This window comes from Nyctibius grandis, chromosome 11 (assembly GCF_013368605.1).
Source record: "Nyctibius grandis isolate bNycGra1 chromosome 11, bNycGra1.pri, whole genome shotgun sequence".
In the NCBI taxonomy this organism is placed as follows: Eukaryota; Metazoa; Chordata; class Aves; order Nyctibiiformes; family Nyctibiidae; genus Nyctibius; species Nyctibius grandis.
Window position 1 is genome coordinate 25,065,883 of NC_090668.1, and position 17,453 is coordinate 25,083,335.

General features: G+C 40.7%; 1 protein-coding gene across 3 annotated transcripts; it reads left to right on the top strand.

The window, feature by feature from the left end:
• The first annotated feature begins 647 nt into the window (after positions 1-647).
• On the top strand, positions 648-17,428 carry DIS3L (DIS3 like exosome 3'-5' exoribonuclease). Of its 3 annotated transcripts, none has more exons than XM_068409937.1 (17): positions 648-813; positions 3,438-3,591; positions 4,218-4,346; positions 4,978-5,113; positions 6,119-6,295; positions 7,199-7,277; positions 8,228-8,407; positions 9,419-9,588; positions 10,385-10,546; positions 11,260-11,507; positions 11,821-11,913; positions 12,639-13,172; positions 14,011-14,165; positions 14,276-14,454; positions 14,935-15,080; positions 16,655-16,829; positions 16,909-17,428. In XM_068409937.1, exons 1-17 carry the CDS (start codon positions 684-686, stop codon positions 17,218-17,220), a joined length of 3,159 nt encoding a protein of 1,052 aa, XP_068266038.1. In that variant the 5' UTR covers positions 648-683; the 3' UTR covers positions 17,221-17,428. The 3 variants fall into 3 exon arrangements, with proteins under 3 accessions (XP_068266038.1, XP_068266039.1, XP_068266040.1); XM_068409938.1 differs by having other exon boundaries at positions 8,228-8,389; XM_068409939.1 differs by having other exon boundaries at positions 655-701.
• The last annotated feature ends 25 nt before the right edge of the window (positions 17,429-17,453 follow it).

The following is a 17,453-nucleotide window of genomic DNA, read 5'->3' on the forward strand; positions in this document are numbered from 1 at the left end:
CACCCACCCGGCACAAGCTAGGGCTCTCCCAGGGCTCAGCACCTCCCGATGGCCGGTCTCCCCCTCAGCCCTCACCTGGCCCCAGCCCCTCAGAGTCTTCTCTCAGCTGCGCCCTCGGTTCCCTCAGCACCTCCCCTGAGCTGCGCCCCCAGTTCCCTCAGCTCGCTCCCGCCCGTCCCTCAGCTGCACCCCCATTTCCCTCAGCTCGTTCCCGCCTGTCCCTCAGCTGCGCCCCCAGTTCCCTCAGTTGTACCCCCAGTTCCCTCAGCTCGCTCCCGCCTGTCCCTGAGCTCCGGCCCCAGTTCCCTCAGCTCGTTCCCGCCCGTCCCTCAGCTGCACCCCCAGTTCCCTCAGCTCGTTCCTGCCCGTCCCTCGGTTGCACCCCCAGTTCCCCCAGCTGCGCCCCCAGTTCCCTCAGCTGTGGCCCCGGTTCCCTCAGCTCGCTCCCGCCTGTGCCTGAGCTCCGGCCCCAGTCCCGGTTCCCTCAGCTCGCTCCCTCCTGTCCCTCAGCTACCGCCCCTGCTCCCTCAGCTCGCCCCAGCGCCGCCGCCGCCACCTGCCCGCTCTCTTCCCGCCCCCCCACCGAGGCCCTGCCTCATACGCTCGCGCCGCCCCACGCGCCACGCGCAGGCGCCCTGGGAGCAACGGGCCCGGCCGAGGGGCCGCGGGTTCCCGCCGTCCCGATGCTCCGCACGGAGAAGGTGCTGCAGCTGCGGGGCCAGCAGGGCCGCTCGGTGCGCGTGGTGCGGGAGCACTACCTGCGCCCCGACGTGCCGTGCCGCAGCGCCCTGTGCCCGGCCGCCTGTCCTCGCGGTGAGGGGGCTGGCGGCAGGAGGCGGGGGGTCGGGGCTCCCGGGACAAGAGGCAGGGGGGTCCGGGCTGCCGGGCCCGGGCTCGCCCGGGTGCTGAGCGGGAGCGGTGGGGAGCTTGTCCCCGGGGGCCGTTGTGCCTCAGCTGACGTAGGCCAAAGCTGGGTGCAGAGGGTGATCCCTGGGCAGAGGTGATCCGTGCGGCCCTGACAGGCGGGGGGGCCGGGGCGGGGAGGCCTGGCAGGAGCCGGCGGGACATGGCGCGGGTGCGGAGGGCAGCGAGCGGGACGAGCGGTGAGGAAAAGCGAAATGACGCCGGGAGAGAGCGGGGAGGAGGCGGGGGCCGGTGCGGTGTGCGGGCGGCGGAGGCTCGTCCCAGCCGTCGCCTCGGCCGTCGCGAGCCGGGCATGGCCGGTGCTGAGCAGCAACGTAAAGAGTCGTGGAAAAACCACACGGTACCAAATCAAGGATAGAGCAAAAGTACTGCTTCAGAGCAAAACCTTCCCGAAATAAACGAGGTGTTAAGAGAAAAAGGAATTGAGAAGTTGATTGTTACAGGATTTAGCTGTGAACAGATTACAGACAGTGATAAAAGGCTAAAGGATAATGCAAGTTTCACAATTCCCTTTTTTTAAAAAGCTCTTTTAAAAATACATTAATTTCTGCAAGGTGGTGGTTTATAGCATTAATTAAATTCTATACGTACCTGTTAAGTACTACAATGGGGCCAAGCCATTATCTCGAAGCGATTGTAATTCTGCATCAGCAGGTATTTCTGTTAAGTAATTAAATGTAATTGCCTGTATTATATCTGGCCATTTCAGACACAGGAAGACTGCCAGCCTCTATGATGTCTAGATTTGTTGTTGTTCTTACATATGGTGGTGCTGTTATGTGCATCATAGATCATCATGTGACCTTTGGTTGATATTTCAGGGTTGTTTTTGTTGTCGTTAAATAGCACAATTTATTTGGTGCAGGAAACTGACTAGCAAATAACTAACATAAAATCCAACCTACTTAAATCAACCAGATTATTTGCTTTCCTTAAAGAAAAGGTTAAGAATTTTAACTCATTTTCTTTCTTCTTCTAAACTGTGGTTGACATAGAGGTTGTCACTTTTTGGTCACTGTTGCAATTGAGGGCACAAAATAGTGTAGTATATACTACTGCTATCTGGGATGTCAGGACTAGTGATAGTTACTGCTCCCTAATGTACTACATTAGGTTGTGAATTCCTTAAGGATAAGCTACAGGCATATACCAGAAGAAAAGTCTTGCCTCTCTTGCCATGCCTAACTTCCCCTCTTCTGGACTTAAATGTAAATTGTGCTGTAGAAGAGTGTCAGAATATGTCCCTTTGTAATTATTCAAGGTAACTCAGAGGTGAGGTGAACGTTTGTTTTCATTCCTGACTCTACACAGTGTGCTGAGCAAACTTATTTCATGCACTGTGAGAAACTGCCTGCATAAATCACATCTACAGATACTTGTAACGGTGTGCTGTGCCTGCTTAGAAGTTAGTCTGATGTAGACGTATAGGTTAGGCAAGGATAGCTTAATATGGGCAGATTACATAAATCTTCAAGTGACATTTCACTTCTAATGCTCTTCTGAATTATTAATATTAGCTTTCTTGAATGTATTATGCCATCATCTGTTACATACCTTCAGTGTGAGGTGTAGCCATGTTGCTGTATGCAGAATTGTGCCTACTGCATTCACACTTCTAGTGATCACACTTAACAGACAGATTGTCCTGTGTCGGCTTCTAAGAAATACATGAAAATAACCTGACTTGTCAAGATCTATATGATTTTATTATATAGAATTTGCCTGCCCTACAGTAAGTTCAGCAGTTCAGTGTTTATAATATAATAAGGGGTAAACAGGCATTGAGAGAAAATACAGTGGAGATCCCCCCCGCCCAAAAGTTTGTTGTGTACTCTTTGAAATATCTAAAGCAATTAAACTAATTAATTTTGAGGTACATTTTAAGATGTCGTCTGTTATGGGTTGGTTGTGGTATTTTGATGGCGTATTCCTAAAGAACAGAGTCTCTTTAGAAAGAATTAGCAATGATGGAAGTAGTTTAGATTCGAGAACATCTTTTCTTTGCAGTAGTGTCACTTTTCTCAGTGTGTACCCTTATCTGTATTCTTTTATGTGAAGATATAGAACAAGAGCCTGCTGTAAATGGATAGTGTTGAATAAAGAGATCCGTGGGAGCAGTGTAACAGAAGTACCCGTAATTCTACACCCTTTGAAAATTCCATGAAAATATTTTCTGTGGCAGATGTATAATCTCTTTATTCATATGGAAATAGAGAAAAAAGGAGTGTTACTTGCATTCTTTAAGTTACATCCTTTTCATAATGAAAGTGGATCTTTTTCACTCATCTGGATGGCACTTGCACTAAATTTTGGCATCAGTGGATGCAAAAGGGTTCTGTCACAAATTTTAGAGGTTGTACCACTATGCCATAGTATTCATAATTTTGTTCATCAGAAAAAGAGATGTGTATACCTTTGAAGATACACAGCTGATTTCCTGACATGTGAAAGTATTTTTAAGAAACCAACTGCAACTGAAAGTTTAAACCTTTAAACTCTGAATTATATTTCAGATGGCAAATTGTTATCGGATGATGTTACGCATTACGTTGTCCCTGACTGCAAGGTTGTTCAAGATTACCTTGAGATTCTCGAGTTTCCGGAGCTGAAAGGTATTATTTTCATGCAAACAGCATGTCAAGCTGTGCAACATCAAAAAGGACGCAGGTACTTATCCTGTAATAACTTATTTAATTTAGATTGACGTAAAGATACTAACTTTGTAAAGTGTATGTTTAAGCACAATAACCCAAAGTCAGTGAATATACTGTGCTTAATTTGTTTTTAAGTCTTTCAAGTGTAATTTTACAGAAGGGAAAGAACTGTGATCTTTTGTGACCCGTGGCCATCAATGCCTGCCATAGTTTTCACTTGATAGGAGCAATATTAAACGTGTAGCACTATTAACTAATCAGATGGCTTGTGACAGGAATTAAGGAGACTTTGCAGTCACAATACATCGTATGCTGCAACTAGTTTATGGACGTGGTTTTGGTTTGCTGTATTAAAGATTAAGCACTTGTCTTTGGGGAGCAATTAATACTATTATATGATACTTATGTTACCAGACATTAACCTATGTTAACATATGTTTAAACACCCGAAATGGAAATTAGAAAAGCTCGCTTACAGATGATGATTTAGGTTTAATCATCAATGGTGTAATTTAATGACTGCATTTCTTTGTGCATGACAGTACTTTTCCTTGAGTTTTTCAGCTGTATTTTCACCTGGAGTTAAAATACATTATCAAAAGGAAGCACAAGACTATATTTATCTTCTTTGTATTCCAGACAGTACAACAAGTTACGAAATTTAGTAAAGGATGGCCGCCATGACTGTACTGTGTTTGCTAATGAATTCCACCAGCATTGTTATGTGCCAAGAGAGAAGGGAGAAACCATGGAGAAATGGCAGACCAGGTTTGTTTTAACTTATGTAGTACTATGCTGGACAACATCGTGACATTATATTTAGGAATATTAGCATGCATTGGATACATAAGAGTTCATACTCTTGCTCTTCACAACAACTGAAAGTCTAGATTGTCCTTTTGTGATTAAGAAAGTGTCAACATTGTTTTCTTAGGAAAATATATAAAAATGTTCTTAATTAAATTCAATAATGCTAAAAAAAAAAGCTAGATCATTTTAAAGTTACACAGCCATTTTAAATAATGCTTTAGCATACTAAGTGGATCACACATACCTTGTTGGACTGTTAGATGTAGTGTCTGATAGCCTGCAGACGCCATAGCATTGGAGTCCTGGCAGTTCCAACTTGCTTTTTACAAGCTTTCACTCAGAGGATCAATATGTTATGTTCCAGCTAGGGCACAGGTGGATATATTGGGGAGGAAACACTTTATTTTCCTCTTGGTGCTTATGTATGGCACAGAAAAATTTTTGTAGATGTAAAGTTTTTGTAGCTTCGTGTATATATCTCAAAAGTATGCGTGTTAAACCAAAATCTCGTTTATACAAAGCCTGTAAATGTCTTGCAAGTAGCAAATGAGATATGCCAGAAATCTTATTTCAAACTTTGCTTTTCTAGGAGTATTTACAATGCAGCAGTCTGGTATTATAATCACTGCTTGGGTCAGATGCCAGTTGTTATGGTAACAGAAGATGAAGATGCTATCAGGCAGTACGGAAATGAAACAGAAGGAGTGTTTGTGATTTCCTTCAAGGTAACATGCCAGAAAAATAGAAGAAGGTTTCCTTTACGCTGCATCAAAATGATGAAGCAAGTACATTAAAGCCCAATGTATAGTGCAAATCATTTCAGAGTTTACATTTAAGAAAACTATGATGCTAACTCATGTCTTCATTTATCAAAGAAAGCACAGATGTCAGTCGTGGGAACGTCATAAAAAATGGTGGCAGTGAGCAAACCAGAGAACCGCAAAGAAAAACAGCAGCTCTAATGTTAGAGGTCATCTTTCATAGGAGCCCTTTTCATTATTTTCCTTGTTTTTAAAGAATTTGGCATTGATGAACAATGATCAGTTACCTCAGCCAGCTGTCTGAATCTGTAGTGCAAGCAGTCCATAAATAGCTGTAGCCTAAATATCCATCAGCATTATTCTGCCAGTTTACTTTAGCCTTGACTACTTAGGATACAGTGATGCATGAGAAGATAATTATTCTTTATTTAGTTGTTGATCTCTGAATACCACTTGTATTCAGCGGGATATATGGATGGGATGTTTATGTTTAGCTGTGAAAGGATGTTGAGTAAAGCCAGGACCAAACAGATTTACCTTAAAGCTATATAAAAATGATGATGCTTGGGTTTTTTAATTGCTATGAGGCAATAGAAAGTGACCCAAATGTAGTGTACAAAATCATACAAAAAGTGTAAAAGTAATAGTGGGTTGCCAGTTTGATGGTTCTGCTGTGGCTCTTTGCAAGAAGTATGTAGCCTGGAGGGGGTGTATCAGTAAAAGTTTGTGAGTCTCTAGTCTAGGATGCTATCTTAACAGTCATGCCTCCTTTGTTGTGTTTAGCAAATGAGTTAGGGTGAATGTGGAACAAATCTGTGGTGTCTAGAGCAGACACATCCATTACCACTTTGAAGTGCTATTTGAGTATAGCATAGGAGAGAGCTCTTCTCCATTATGGGCTTTCCAAATATTGTTAAAAGAACAGAGACCTCTAAATACTTTCATGTTTGTTTGTATATGTGCATACAGAATTACTTGGATAACTTTTGGCCTGACTTAAAGGCTGCCCATGAACTCTTTGACTCTATAATTCAAGCTCGGCGTGAACGGGAGAGTGAAAGCCAAGAAAACAATGGAAAAGAATATCCTGAGCACTTACCTGTGGAAATACTGGAGGCTGGGATCAAATCTGGAAGATATATACAGGTAATTGCTATATAGAGAGCATACACAGAACAACACAGTCTTGTGCTTGGTCCCTTCAGTTGCCTGAATTAGACTGATTAGATAAAGAAATATTACTATAGTGGGAAGAGGGGAAGAAAACAAAAAAGCAAGAGTAAGAAGATGGAAGGGATTAGGCATCTCAAAATATTTCCCCTACTTCATCTTGTGAACACATGGGGGTTTTTTTCTCTTGGAGAAGGAGAACCAAGAATTTGTTATTAAGGGTCTTAAATTTGCTATGGATTTTTCTTCAGGTTGATATGTGATACACCTGTAAATTGAGAATCTAGGTGTGATATGAAGCAGCTATATCTCATTCTTAAATATAAATAATGCTGTACAAGGGCAGCATTTCTTCATTTGCATAGAGATCTCTCAGTCAGTGAAATTAATTTACGGTTTTATGGCTGTTTAGGGCCTTAATATGGATTGTTGGTGGACAAGCGTCCTTCTCTTAAAAATAATTTAAAGAATTAGAGGAAGTAATTTGTTCCTTTCTGAAAATTTCAGCAGCGAGGCGAGAATAGAATGTAAAGAGAAGGACTGAGGTTCTCCTTTCTTGTAGGAATAACTCCAGATTCCATATTAAGGCAGGCAGCAAAAGTACACTGCCTGTGCTTTGAATAAAAGGACTGTTACCAGCTTACAATTAAATTGAGCTTTTAAAAGAATTTACCATTCTTTTCCAGAAGTGAGTACTTAAAGTTCTGTATCGTACATTCTCTCCCTGTTGAGAGAATGGTTATGTTCAAAATAACCTACATATCAATAAAAACTACTAATTTTTCTAAACATAATTGTAAACACAAAAATTTTATACTTTCACGTTGGCTATTTAGAGGTGTGACTGTTTCATTCTGTTTATGGGTTATTTTCTTTTAGGGTACACTGAATGTCAACAAGCATCGAGCACAACTGGAAGCTTTTGTTCGACTTCAAGGATTTGGCAGCAAAGAAACAGGTGAAAAGGCAGTGGGAGGATTTACTCAACACCTTTTTGACACTGTCCACTTTTTATGTGAAGCCATGTAGGCGTATGTATGTAGCTGTTCAGTTATTACACAAGATGAAAGCTAAGATACTCCAGTGCTTGGGTTATTTTCATGGGCTAGAAAGGAGGCTGAAGGTTAACCCAGAGGATGAGCCTCATGAGAAAGAAATACCCTTTATGTCCTCCTTCCTCTTTCTTAGTACCTTTGGCCATGTTTTGGACTCTTCTACTAATGGGTTTCCCTAGAGCTTCTCTGAAGTTAAATACTGATGCAAATTGTTATCCCGGTGCTTTGGTCAAACTTCAGATGACCTCTCATTTGACTGAACTAACTCTTTGTGTAGGTGTTGGCAGGATTAGGAAGCTGCTCATTGTGAATATCATAGGAAAAATGCCTCTGGATCAGATTGGAACACCAGTATTGTCCTTCTCGTATGAGTTAGTAATAAACACCTTTGAAGGAACAGCGTGTTATCCTTGCACAGATGTATTGTCCCAGCTTTGACTAATAAGTACTTTCAAAGTGGCAGACCCTGGTGTCAAACCAGTGTTCAATATACTAATCCTTTTTTTTAAAACTTGTTTAATTCTGGACCCTGCCCAAAATCCTGTGGCAGTTGTTTCCACGATTTAACTGTTGTGTGTTTTTAAAGCTGCTGCCTATGAACCATGAACTCATCTTAGCCTATGCTGCTTTTTATCCAAGAGTTCACTTACAGAATTGCTTGATATCTCCCTTTAAAAAAATGAGGAAAAGTTTTTAATTTTCTTGCAATATTAATTACTTGCCCATAGTCCATTTTGGAAGAAATCATATTGCAAATGTCATTTTGTTTTATTTCAGCAGAATGCTGCCAAGAGTGTAGGGATTTCAATTTTTTAGCAGTTTATAGTTCTATTTCTTTCTATTTTAAATTTAGAGCTTCAAAGTGACATCCTTATTTATGGGGCCAGAGCTCGAAATCGTGCAATCCATGGTGATGTGGTAGCTGTTGAGTTGCTGCCTTTGCATGAGTGGAAAGGAAGGACTGTTGCCCTTTGTGAAAATGAGATTGAGGATAAAGCACCTGCAGACACCACAGGTGACCCTATGCCCACAGGTAAAATAGATATGCTGGCTAGGATTTTATTAAGATTACCTCACTTCCTTGGTCCAAGCTGTGTTGTACTCTTCATTATATAGTCCCTTCCCTCAGTTTCTGTGATTGTCACATTTTTTTGCACCACAGTAAATTCCAAGTGCTTATCCCAAATGAAAGCATTCTAACATATCCCAATGAGAAGGCCACTAGATTCTTTCTATATGTGAAACCCCCTTTTTTTTTCTCTTTAATTTAATTCACAGAAATAGCTGAATTATTGTAGTTGTCTTCCTAAAATATCGAGTTTGGAATACTTTACTACCCAAATGCATACTGTCACTCTTCACAGCTCTACAGGAGGAATGGCCATTCTAATACAAACCAGTTTACCAGAGTGTGCACTCGAGTCCTCCACTATCACTGTTGGTTATACAGAAAGATAACAGCATCCTTTTAATTCCTTGATGACAAATAATGTTCAAGATAAGAAATGTTTTTGTTAGACGAAGAAGTATCCAGGTCCCATTACAATGTGACATGCCTGTGTACCATAGGAACTTAGTGTCTTATTTGAAAATATTACTCTGCAGGTATAGCTACATCTTAAAAGTTTGCTGAGGTCAGAGTTAGAAGTTTTAGGAGGTTAATTCTCTTCCTGCAAGAAAATGCTGTTTTCATTTGAAAATGCTTTTCTATTTAAAATTTTCTATTTTTTTTTTCTAGAATTGGCCACATTTCAGTAGTAGTGGGAATCTCTCTGAATAATTTATGTACTGTATCAATTGAAATCTATACAATGAAGTTAGTCTCCACATAAATAAAAGCTCATTAAAATCTGTCTCTGCCAACGATAATTTATAACAAACTGGTATTGTTGTCTGCATACCATATGGGGTTAGCAATTGTAATACAGATTTCTGGACACAGTTCGTATTACAAAGCAATGAATCTTCTATACCTCCCACGTGTTTGGTTTCATGTTCCTGTTTAACTCTTTAATGTTCAGCCAACAATGTTCCTTATTAAAAGGTAAAGTTGTTGGCATCATTCAAAAGAACTGGAGGGATTATGTGGTCACTTTCCCCTCGAAAGAAGAGAGCCCAATCCAAGGCAGAAATGCTCAGAAAGTCCTTGTTACACCCTGGGACTACCGAATTCCCAAAATCCGGATCAGTACTCAGCAAGCTGAAGCATTACAGGTAATTGGACAGAAGCGTTTCTCTATTCTGTGTTCCTACAAAATTGTGTGGGTGTTATATGCTCTAATGATGTTTTCCTTGGCAAAAACGTGGGTAAAACTATTAATAAAGTTAAGTCTGTGAGAGTAGTTCAATTTCTGCTGGGAAGGAATGTGTTCAATTCCTGTCAGAAGTGTGTCACCTGCAGGTAATAAAGCTTATTTGAGTTGTGAATTTGGGCCACAGTCCAGGTACCCTGAGCATTTATATACGACTTGCTTTGTTTTTTTCCTGATAAATTAAGGTTCATATTAGGGGTATAAATTGTAATAGCCCTTGTGGCTTTATTGGATCTATGACTATATATAACTTTGATGAAAGTAGTAAGGAGAGCTTTTCAGCAAATAATGAATTATGATGATTAGCCTGACATTGCAGTAGGAAGGAGAAACGTGGTTTTGTTCACTCCTAGCAGCTCTTACCTTGTGATGTTAAGTACTACTTCACAGACAAGAAGTAAATTCCAACTGTCTTTTCTGGTGTAAGAATATTTGTGTACATCCCACGTTTGCTTTTATTTTTTATGCTTTAGGATAGAGATTCTCTATATAATGACCCCAGTGGGTCTTTGATCAGAAACTAAATGTAATTCTCAGTGTTTGTTTGGATGCTTCTCATTGTGGGTTTCTTTTTCCTTTCTATAAAGCTCTTAGGGTTGCCAGTCTCTTTGGACAGCATTGTTTGCCCCTGAAGGAGTATTTACAGTGATTGCTTGTCAGGGGCAGATTGCTCTTCTAACAGAATTGTCTCACTGCAGGAGTATAGAGTGGTCGTGCGTATTGATTCCTGGGAATCAACTTCTGTGTATCCAAATGGACACTTCGTGAGAGTTCTAGGAAGAATTGGAGATCTTGAGGGGGAAATTGCAGCTATTCTGGTGGAGAACAGCATCTGTGTTGCCCCTTTCTCAGAAATCCAGGTTAGTCTTTGTGTTTAGATACGTTCTGTTCTGGTGAAAAGGGTCTTGTTTCTCAAAGAGGGGGACCCTCTTACAGGTGAATGTCTTAGTTGCCAACAGGTTTTTGAAAGCTGAAAACTTTATAGTTTATTTTTCTGGAATTACTTTTGGATCAGTGGTTCTATAGACGCTACAGATTTTCAAGTCAAGAGTGATTTTAAGACAATATGTTTGCTATGAGGAGAAGATTACAAACTCTTAATTCTAATTTGAGGTGGACTTTTAAGATACTACTGTTTTTAATATGCTTTTATGGTACTGATTGTAAAGGCCTGGACCTACTGAAATCATGGTCTTAAATCCTTTTGTCTTGAACCAGGAGAGGAACCAGCTCTCATAGATAAGTATTTTAATTGTACTTACAATTAATTGAAAGAAAAATAATGTAAAAAAACAATATACAGTGGTGACGTTTGCTAGAGCTGCAATATCACCACAATAATATCAGTTGTTAATAATATGTGTAGCATTCTTTTCAATTCTGTTTCATACTTTCTATGAAGTAAATGTAATAGATTGACTTGGAAAATGCAAGGAAAGAATAATTTCTCTAGGATGAAAAAGTACACAAAACAAGTGAAAAACAAGTAGAAAAGGAAAAGCTAATTTAATTTGTTGACTTCTTTTTGTAGAAAAGATATAATTGTATGTTCCTCAATAATGTTTTTATACAGATGAGTGAAATGCCTGTGAGTTCTTCAAAGAATCCATGGAAGGTGAATCCAGAGGAGGAAAAAAAACGTCTTGACTTGAGAGATACACACTTGATATTCAGCATTGACCCAAAAGGCTGTGAGGACGTGGATGACGCGCTCTCCGTTAGAGCTCTGCCTAATGGGAACCTCGAGTTAGGTGTCCACATTGCAGATGTAACCCATTTTGTGGCAGCAAATTCTTACACTGATGTTGAGGCCAGAGCAAGGTAAATTATTTTCTAAAAATTAGACAATTTATGGAGCTTAGAAGTTTGTTGTGCTACCCTAAGGAAACATTGAGAGACACTGGAAGGAAGGAAACATTATTCTATACAAATAGTATAGAAGAAATTTAGAACAAATAGTTACTTAAATAATTTGATTTTGGTATTGCACATGTGTGGGTTCTGTCAGAATAACCTTTTAAAATCACACTGCGTGTCTTGTTTTGCTGAAGTCACGCTTGTGCTGCAAACTGCTTGGGAGATACACACCAGTGAGTCCTTGGGAGAAGAACAGTAAATGTGTTTTATTCCTCAGGGCAACAACTTATTATTTAGCGGATCGTCGTTATGACATGCTGCCCTCCGTCCTGAGTGCTGACATATGCTCTCTGCTTAGTGGAGTGGATAGGTAAGATTTTGTGTAGTAACTGCTCATGCACTTGCTCTTTGAATTATTTGCTACTATTTGTAAGGAAGTAGTAGGGAGTCACAAAAAGCTGAAATACAGTATTATACATGACTGTCTTGTTCTCCAATAATGTTTACCTGTACCCTTAGCAATTTGCTTGATATTTAAACAGCAACCTAAAGGTGAAGACATCTTTGTTCTTTGCTTGTCTTTTCACATGAGTTCCAGTCTGCAGTGCCTGCACCCATGTGAGCAGTCACCTTTTTCACCATTGTCCTATTCCTCAAACATGCTGTTACCCCATTTTATTACAATTTACAGGGTCAGTTGGCTGGCTGGCACAAGGATATGCAGGGTGTGTAGATATGTTCATTGTGGATGCATCTGACTAATAAAAATGGATAAAAATAACTATTGCAGTGTAGCTGTGCTTTAAAATAGATGTGGCCTTATATCTTAGGGGTGCTCTGCCTCATCAGGTGGATTGAAAATACTGCTGACGTAGTTGGTCCTCATTTATTAAGCTGTGATACACGAAGCTGAAAGGCGAGTGCGTTAATTAGTGGCATTGCTGAGCGCTGGTTTGTTTTATGAAGACGACGACATTTCCAGTAAAAAAAAAAACAAACAGAATGAAACCTGTAAATTTTTAACAGTTGGATGTGCTTGAAATGATAGCTTAAGTCAACCAGAACTATTTATAGAATTGTGATCTTATCTTCAAGGTATGCTGTAAGTGTCTTGTGGGAACTAGAAAAAGAGTCCTATGCAGTGCTGAGAGTCGGCTACAACAGAACCATCATTCGATCCGCGTACAAGCTGGTTTACGAAGCAGCACAGGGATTATTAGATGGAGACACAAGTGTTGTCAGTGATATCCTGGAACTGAAAAACTTGGATGAAAGAACCAGACAGGAGAAGGTGGCTGAACTGGTCTGGGCGATATCAAAACTCACCGATATAGCACGACACGTTCGAGCTGAGCGGGACAGTTGTGGTGCTCTGGAACTAGAAGGGGTAGAAATCCAAGTGCAACTGGATGATAAAAATAATATCCATGATCTCATCCCCAAGCAGCCGCTGGAAGTGCATGAGACTGTGGCGGAATGTATGATTCTTGCCAACCACTGGGTGGCAAAAAAGATTTCAGAACATTTTCCTCATCAAGCTTTGTTGCGTCAACACCCTCCACCACGACAGGAATTTTTTACTGAACTTCGAGAATGTGCCAGTGCCAAAGGTTTCTCAATAGACACACGGTATCTTTTATTACTTATCTTAAGCACTTTAATTAAAGTTAAGCAATTAACTAGTTGGCTATGTCACAAAGCATTACAGTTCTCAGTATCAATGATAATAGACGCTGCATAGCAATTCTTAAAAAAAAATTACCATAACCTTTCTGTAAGAGGGAGATGTTCTCAGCAAGAGAGGCTGCTGAATTCCGCTGGCTGGGCTGAAAGTGGCACTATCTGAGTAATTTTGGACATATCCAAAAAGAATTTGTTCAGTCTGTGTAGTGGTTAAGCTCTGTAATAGCCTTCTTTGCACCATATTTGCTGTAATAGTAGTGTAAGAGAGCACTTGTTTAAATCAGGTTAATTCTGTGCGATATAGTCATTTTAAATGACTCAAAATAATTCAGAATTACTTTGTCAAGATACTATGAGCAGGCTGTGAGCTTCATCACATTGGGAGGCATCATTTCGGGACACCACAGAGTGTAAAGGGCATCAGTAGCGTCTCCTTTTACTTGGATGTCACCTCGTCCCATTTGTGCTTTCCTGCTTTTGGAGCAGCTCACCATGTGTTTTGCACAGCGTAGAAGTGGGTGTTGCTCCAGTCCTTCTTGGACTGCAACCCAGGTTGCAGGAGACAGGCCTGTGGTGAAAACTGGGCGTTTTTCTAAACATTTTCCTAGAGCAGAGCTGTTACTAAACTGTGGTGAAAGTTTTAATATCATTCTACTTCTCATTCATGTTTTTGTATTAATAACTGTTAATCAGTTTTTATGTGCTTTTGCATGCTATTTTTAACTATAAGCTATTATGATCAGGGATAGCATAATTTTCTTCAGAATCAACACTTTTCTGACAGGTCTAACAAAGCATTGGCTGAGTCTCTGGATAAAGCAAATGACCCGCTGGATCCAATTGTGAATAAACTGTTGCGATCGATGGCCACTCACGCGATGTCTAATGCGTTGTACTTCTCGACTGGCTCTTGTCCTGAGGAAGAGTTTCATCATTACGGTATCTTGTCACTTCGTTTTTTATGCTATTCCTGTTACTATTTCTGAACTGTTGAGGGGGGCAGGTGGTTGCTCTCATTGCTCATCACCGCTTCTTTTTTTTATTTGTAGGACTTGCCTTAGAGAAGTACACTCATTTCACTTCTCCAATTAGAAGATACGCTGATATTGTTGTCCACAGACTCTTGATGGCAGCGACTCTGAAGGAAGCTAAAGGAGATGTTAAGGATTATGTATTCAGTAATAAGGATCTTCAGGAACTGTGCAGACACATTAATAACAGAAACCGGGTAAGATGGTCATTGTGCGCCTCTGTACATTTGTACGCTGCCCAGTGGAACAGGATACCAGTCCTGACGGGCTTTTGGGTACAACAACATAGTATCACTTCATTTTTATTTATAATGCTTTTGGGTTTAACGACATAATATCACTTCATTTTTATTTATAATGCTTTTGGGTTTAACGACATAATATCACTTCATTTTTATTTATAATGCTTTTGGGTTTAACGACATAATATCACTTCATTTTTATTTATAATGCTTTTGGGTTTTTTTACTTAAATCTCAGTTTTCTTCTGAGAGCGGCAGTAAAAGTGACTTCATACTTCAGCTGCACATGTAGGATTTCCTTTTAAATGTAATTTTTCTAGGGGACGGGTAAGGGAGTAAGTAATGGGAAAAAGAAACTGTGGAAAGCAAAACCAAACAAGGTCATTGAGATATTTAGGTGGTTTTGTCTTCTCTTTCTGGGGGGGGTGCTTGCAGGCAGCCCAGCGTGCTCAGAAACAGTCTACTGAACTCTTCCAGTGCATGTACTTCAAAGACACAACCCCCAAAACGGATGAGCGCTGCATAGCAGATGGTGTTATTTACTCCATTCGAACAAATGGTGTGCTTGTTTTCGTACCAAGGTGAGTGGATCAGAGCTTGGCCCAAGCTTAAAAATAAGACATCAGTGTTACCAGGATGCCATGAGGACACCTCTGGTCCTTGAGAAAGGAAGTGTTTATAGCGTGGCTTGGTGTTGACTGGTGACTGCATTTTAGATTTCTGTTGTAAATTATAAGCAGTGCTTTGGTATGCATTGACTCTGAAAAGGAGTTCCTATGAGGAAGTGGTAAGACTGCTGCACGCTTTGTATTTATGTCAAAACGTTAAAAGGCCAGTTTTTGCCCAGGCAGCTGCTAGGGCAGAACAATGACTGGGGTATTTTTTACCTTTTTTTTATTTTTAGCCATAGAAAGTGATTAGTTACATAAAGAAAGGGCAGTTCTAAATTTCCCAATCACAAAGCTATGCATTCCTCAGTGCTCTTTTCCTTCACTACTGACTGTGGTTTACACAGGCTAGGAGCACCTCTTGAACAGCTCCTCTGCGTAGGCAGCAGGGAGGCACAGAAGAAATGTTTACATGATGCTGTTTATAGCAGTTGGGCTCTTGTAAGTGCCTGTACTTCATCTCTGCCTCTGATTTATCCAAGTATAAATAAACTCTTTGCCTGAAGCTAACATTATGTTTTGGTTTCTGAGCTTTTAAATCTATATTTTAAAGTATACTAAATGTGTTCTGCGTATAATTTGACTAGTGAATGATGTAAGAGGGAACTGGTCACCACAGAACTGGAGAGCAGTGCCTCTCCTAAGACATGGCCAGCTCTTCAAGGTGGCAGGAAGAACACTACCTTTCCTCTCCCTTCCCTGCCTGCTCTGGACACTGTGAATTAGTTAATGACCTTCATGACCTTCATGTTTGTGCATTACCAGTAGCAACACTGTCTACTCAGGTGGCTAACAGGGACAAGAAATGTAGGCGTAAGAACCCTCCTTAAAAAAAAAAAAGAAAGAAAGAAAACCCAAAAAACATTCTAGAGGGATGTTAGGTAAAGCAAACCATTACATTAATACCCTGGACTTCTGCAAATACAGCCAGGGGCTGCTTGATCCTGGGCACAGACTGAGCTTGGATATAAACCAGCTTGGTGCAGGCCTGTCATCTCCAGCATTCCAGATGAGTTGGCTTGGATGCAAGGCTGAAGAGCCAGAACCTGCCCAACCAAGAAAGGCCCCTTCCAGAGCACCCAGTGCCAATACACTGCTGTTCTTTAAGTAACTTTTTAAATGGAGGACTGTGTCCCTGATGTCCTGTCTGGAATAACCTGTAATGCTGCTTTTCCATTATCAGGCCATTCCAGGCTCCACCCAACACCTAAGACAATGATGGATCACTGACTGTATTTTACTTTTGCTTTGCTGCTTTTGAAATGCTACAGTCACGGCCTGCACACTGTGTTCCTGTACTCCAGGGGCTGCTCTGACAATGCACATTGCTGTCCCTGAAGCAGGATTATCAGGGCACAGTGTTTGCCCCTTTCTGTTGCTTTTATATAATCCTAGCTGGCCTTCTGTTGGTTTCAACATTAAGAGAACCGATTGATAAGGGAGAAAATTGTTAGAACAGCTTCTGTCTGCTCATCTGCTTTCTGTAGATACGGAATCAAAGGTGCTGCATATATGAAAAACAAAGAGGGCTTAGTCATCTCCTGTCCAGGTGAGAGGGGCTGTGAGTGGAAGCCTGGATCACTTCATCGCTCTCAGAATAAAATTACTTCCACTACATCCACTGGAGAATCAGTTACATTAAGCCTTTTCGATCACATTACAGTGAGTATTTAATCTGAAGGAAGTAAAAGGAAATAGCACCATCAGAAATAAAATAACTAACTTGTATATTGCTTTTAAGGTGAAAATACTTGTGCAGACTTCCCGCTGCCACGCTGACACGATCAAGCTTGAAATAATCAGGAACGCCCCGTACCAGACTCCAGACACAAAGATTTCCCAGAAGAATTTTCATGTGGTGAAATCTGACTTGGTAAAAGCAGTCAGTCAGTCTGCAGAAGCAGCCCAGCGTGCCCAAGAAAAAGCAAGAATTGAAGTCATCGATGAAGACTATCAGGAGTACTGCCAGACCAAGGGAGCGAGCTTATACCAGCTGCTGGAGGAGATCAGGGATTTGGCTCTATTAGATGTTTCAGCTGACATTGGAACTTGAACTCTAACCTAGCAGCATCTGTTTGCTAATGGTCGCTTCTACTTGCTTTATATGATTTTTGTAAAAAGTAGTCTATTTAAATATTCAAGAGTCCTTTTAATAAGAAACTAAATATCTATTTTAAATAGGAATTATTTTTATCTGATTATGAACATGTATGAATTTTTAAAATATTTTATACATGATAAATCTCATCTTCCAGCCTGAAGACAGTGTGGTGGATTCTTTTAACT

Bases quoted from the DNA above. Each gene is read 5' to 3' on its own strand.
- DIS3L (XM_068409937.1), top strand. From the start codon at position 684: ATGCTCCGCACGGAGAAGGTGCTGCAGCTGCGGGGCCAGCAGGGCCGC. The intron at 5,114-6,118 runs GTAACATGCCAG...ATGTGCATACAG, and splicing joins TGTTTGTGATTTCCTTCAAG to AATTACTTGGATAACTTTTG. The intron at 14,166-14,275 runs GTATCTTGTCAC...TTTTATTTGTAG, and splicing joins GGAAGAGTTTCATCATTACG to GACTTGCCTTAGAGAAGTAC.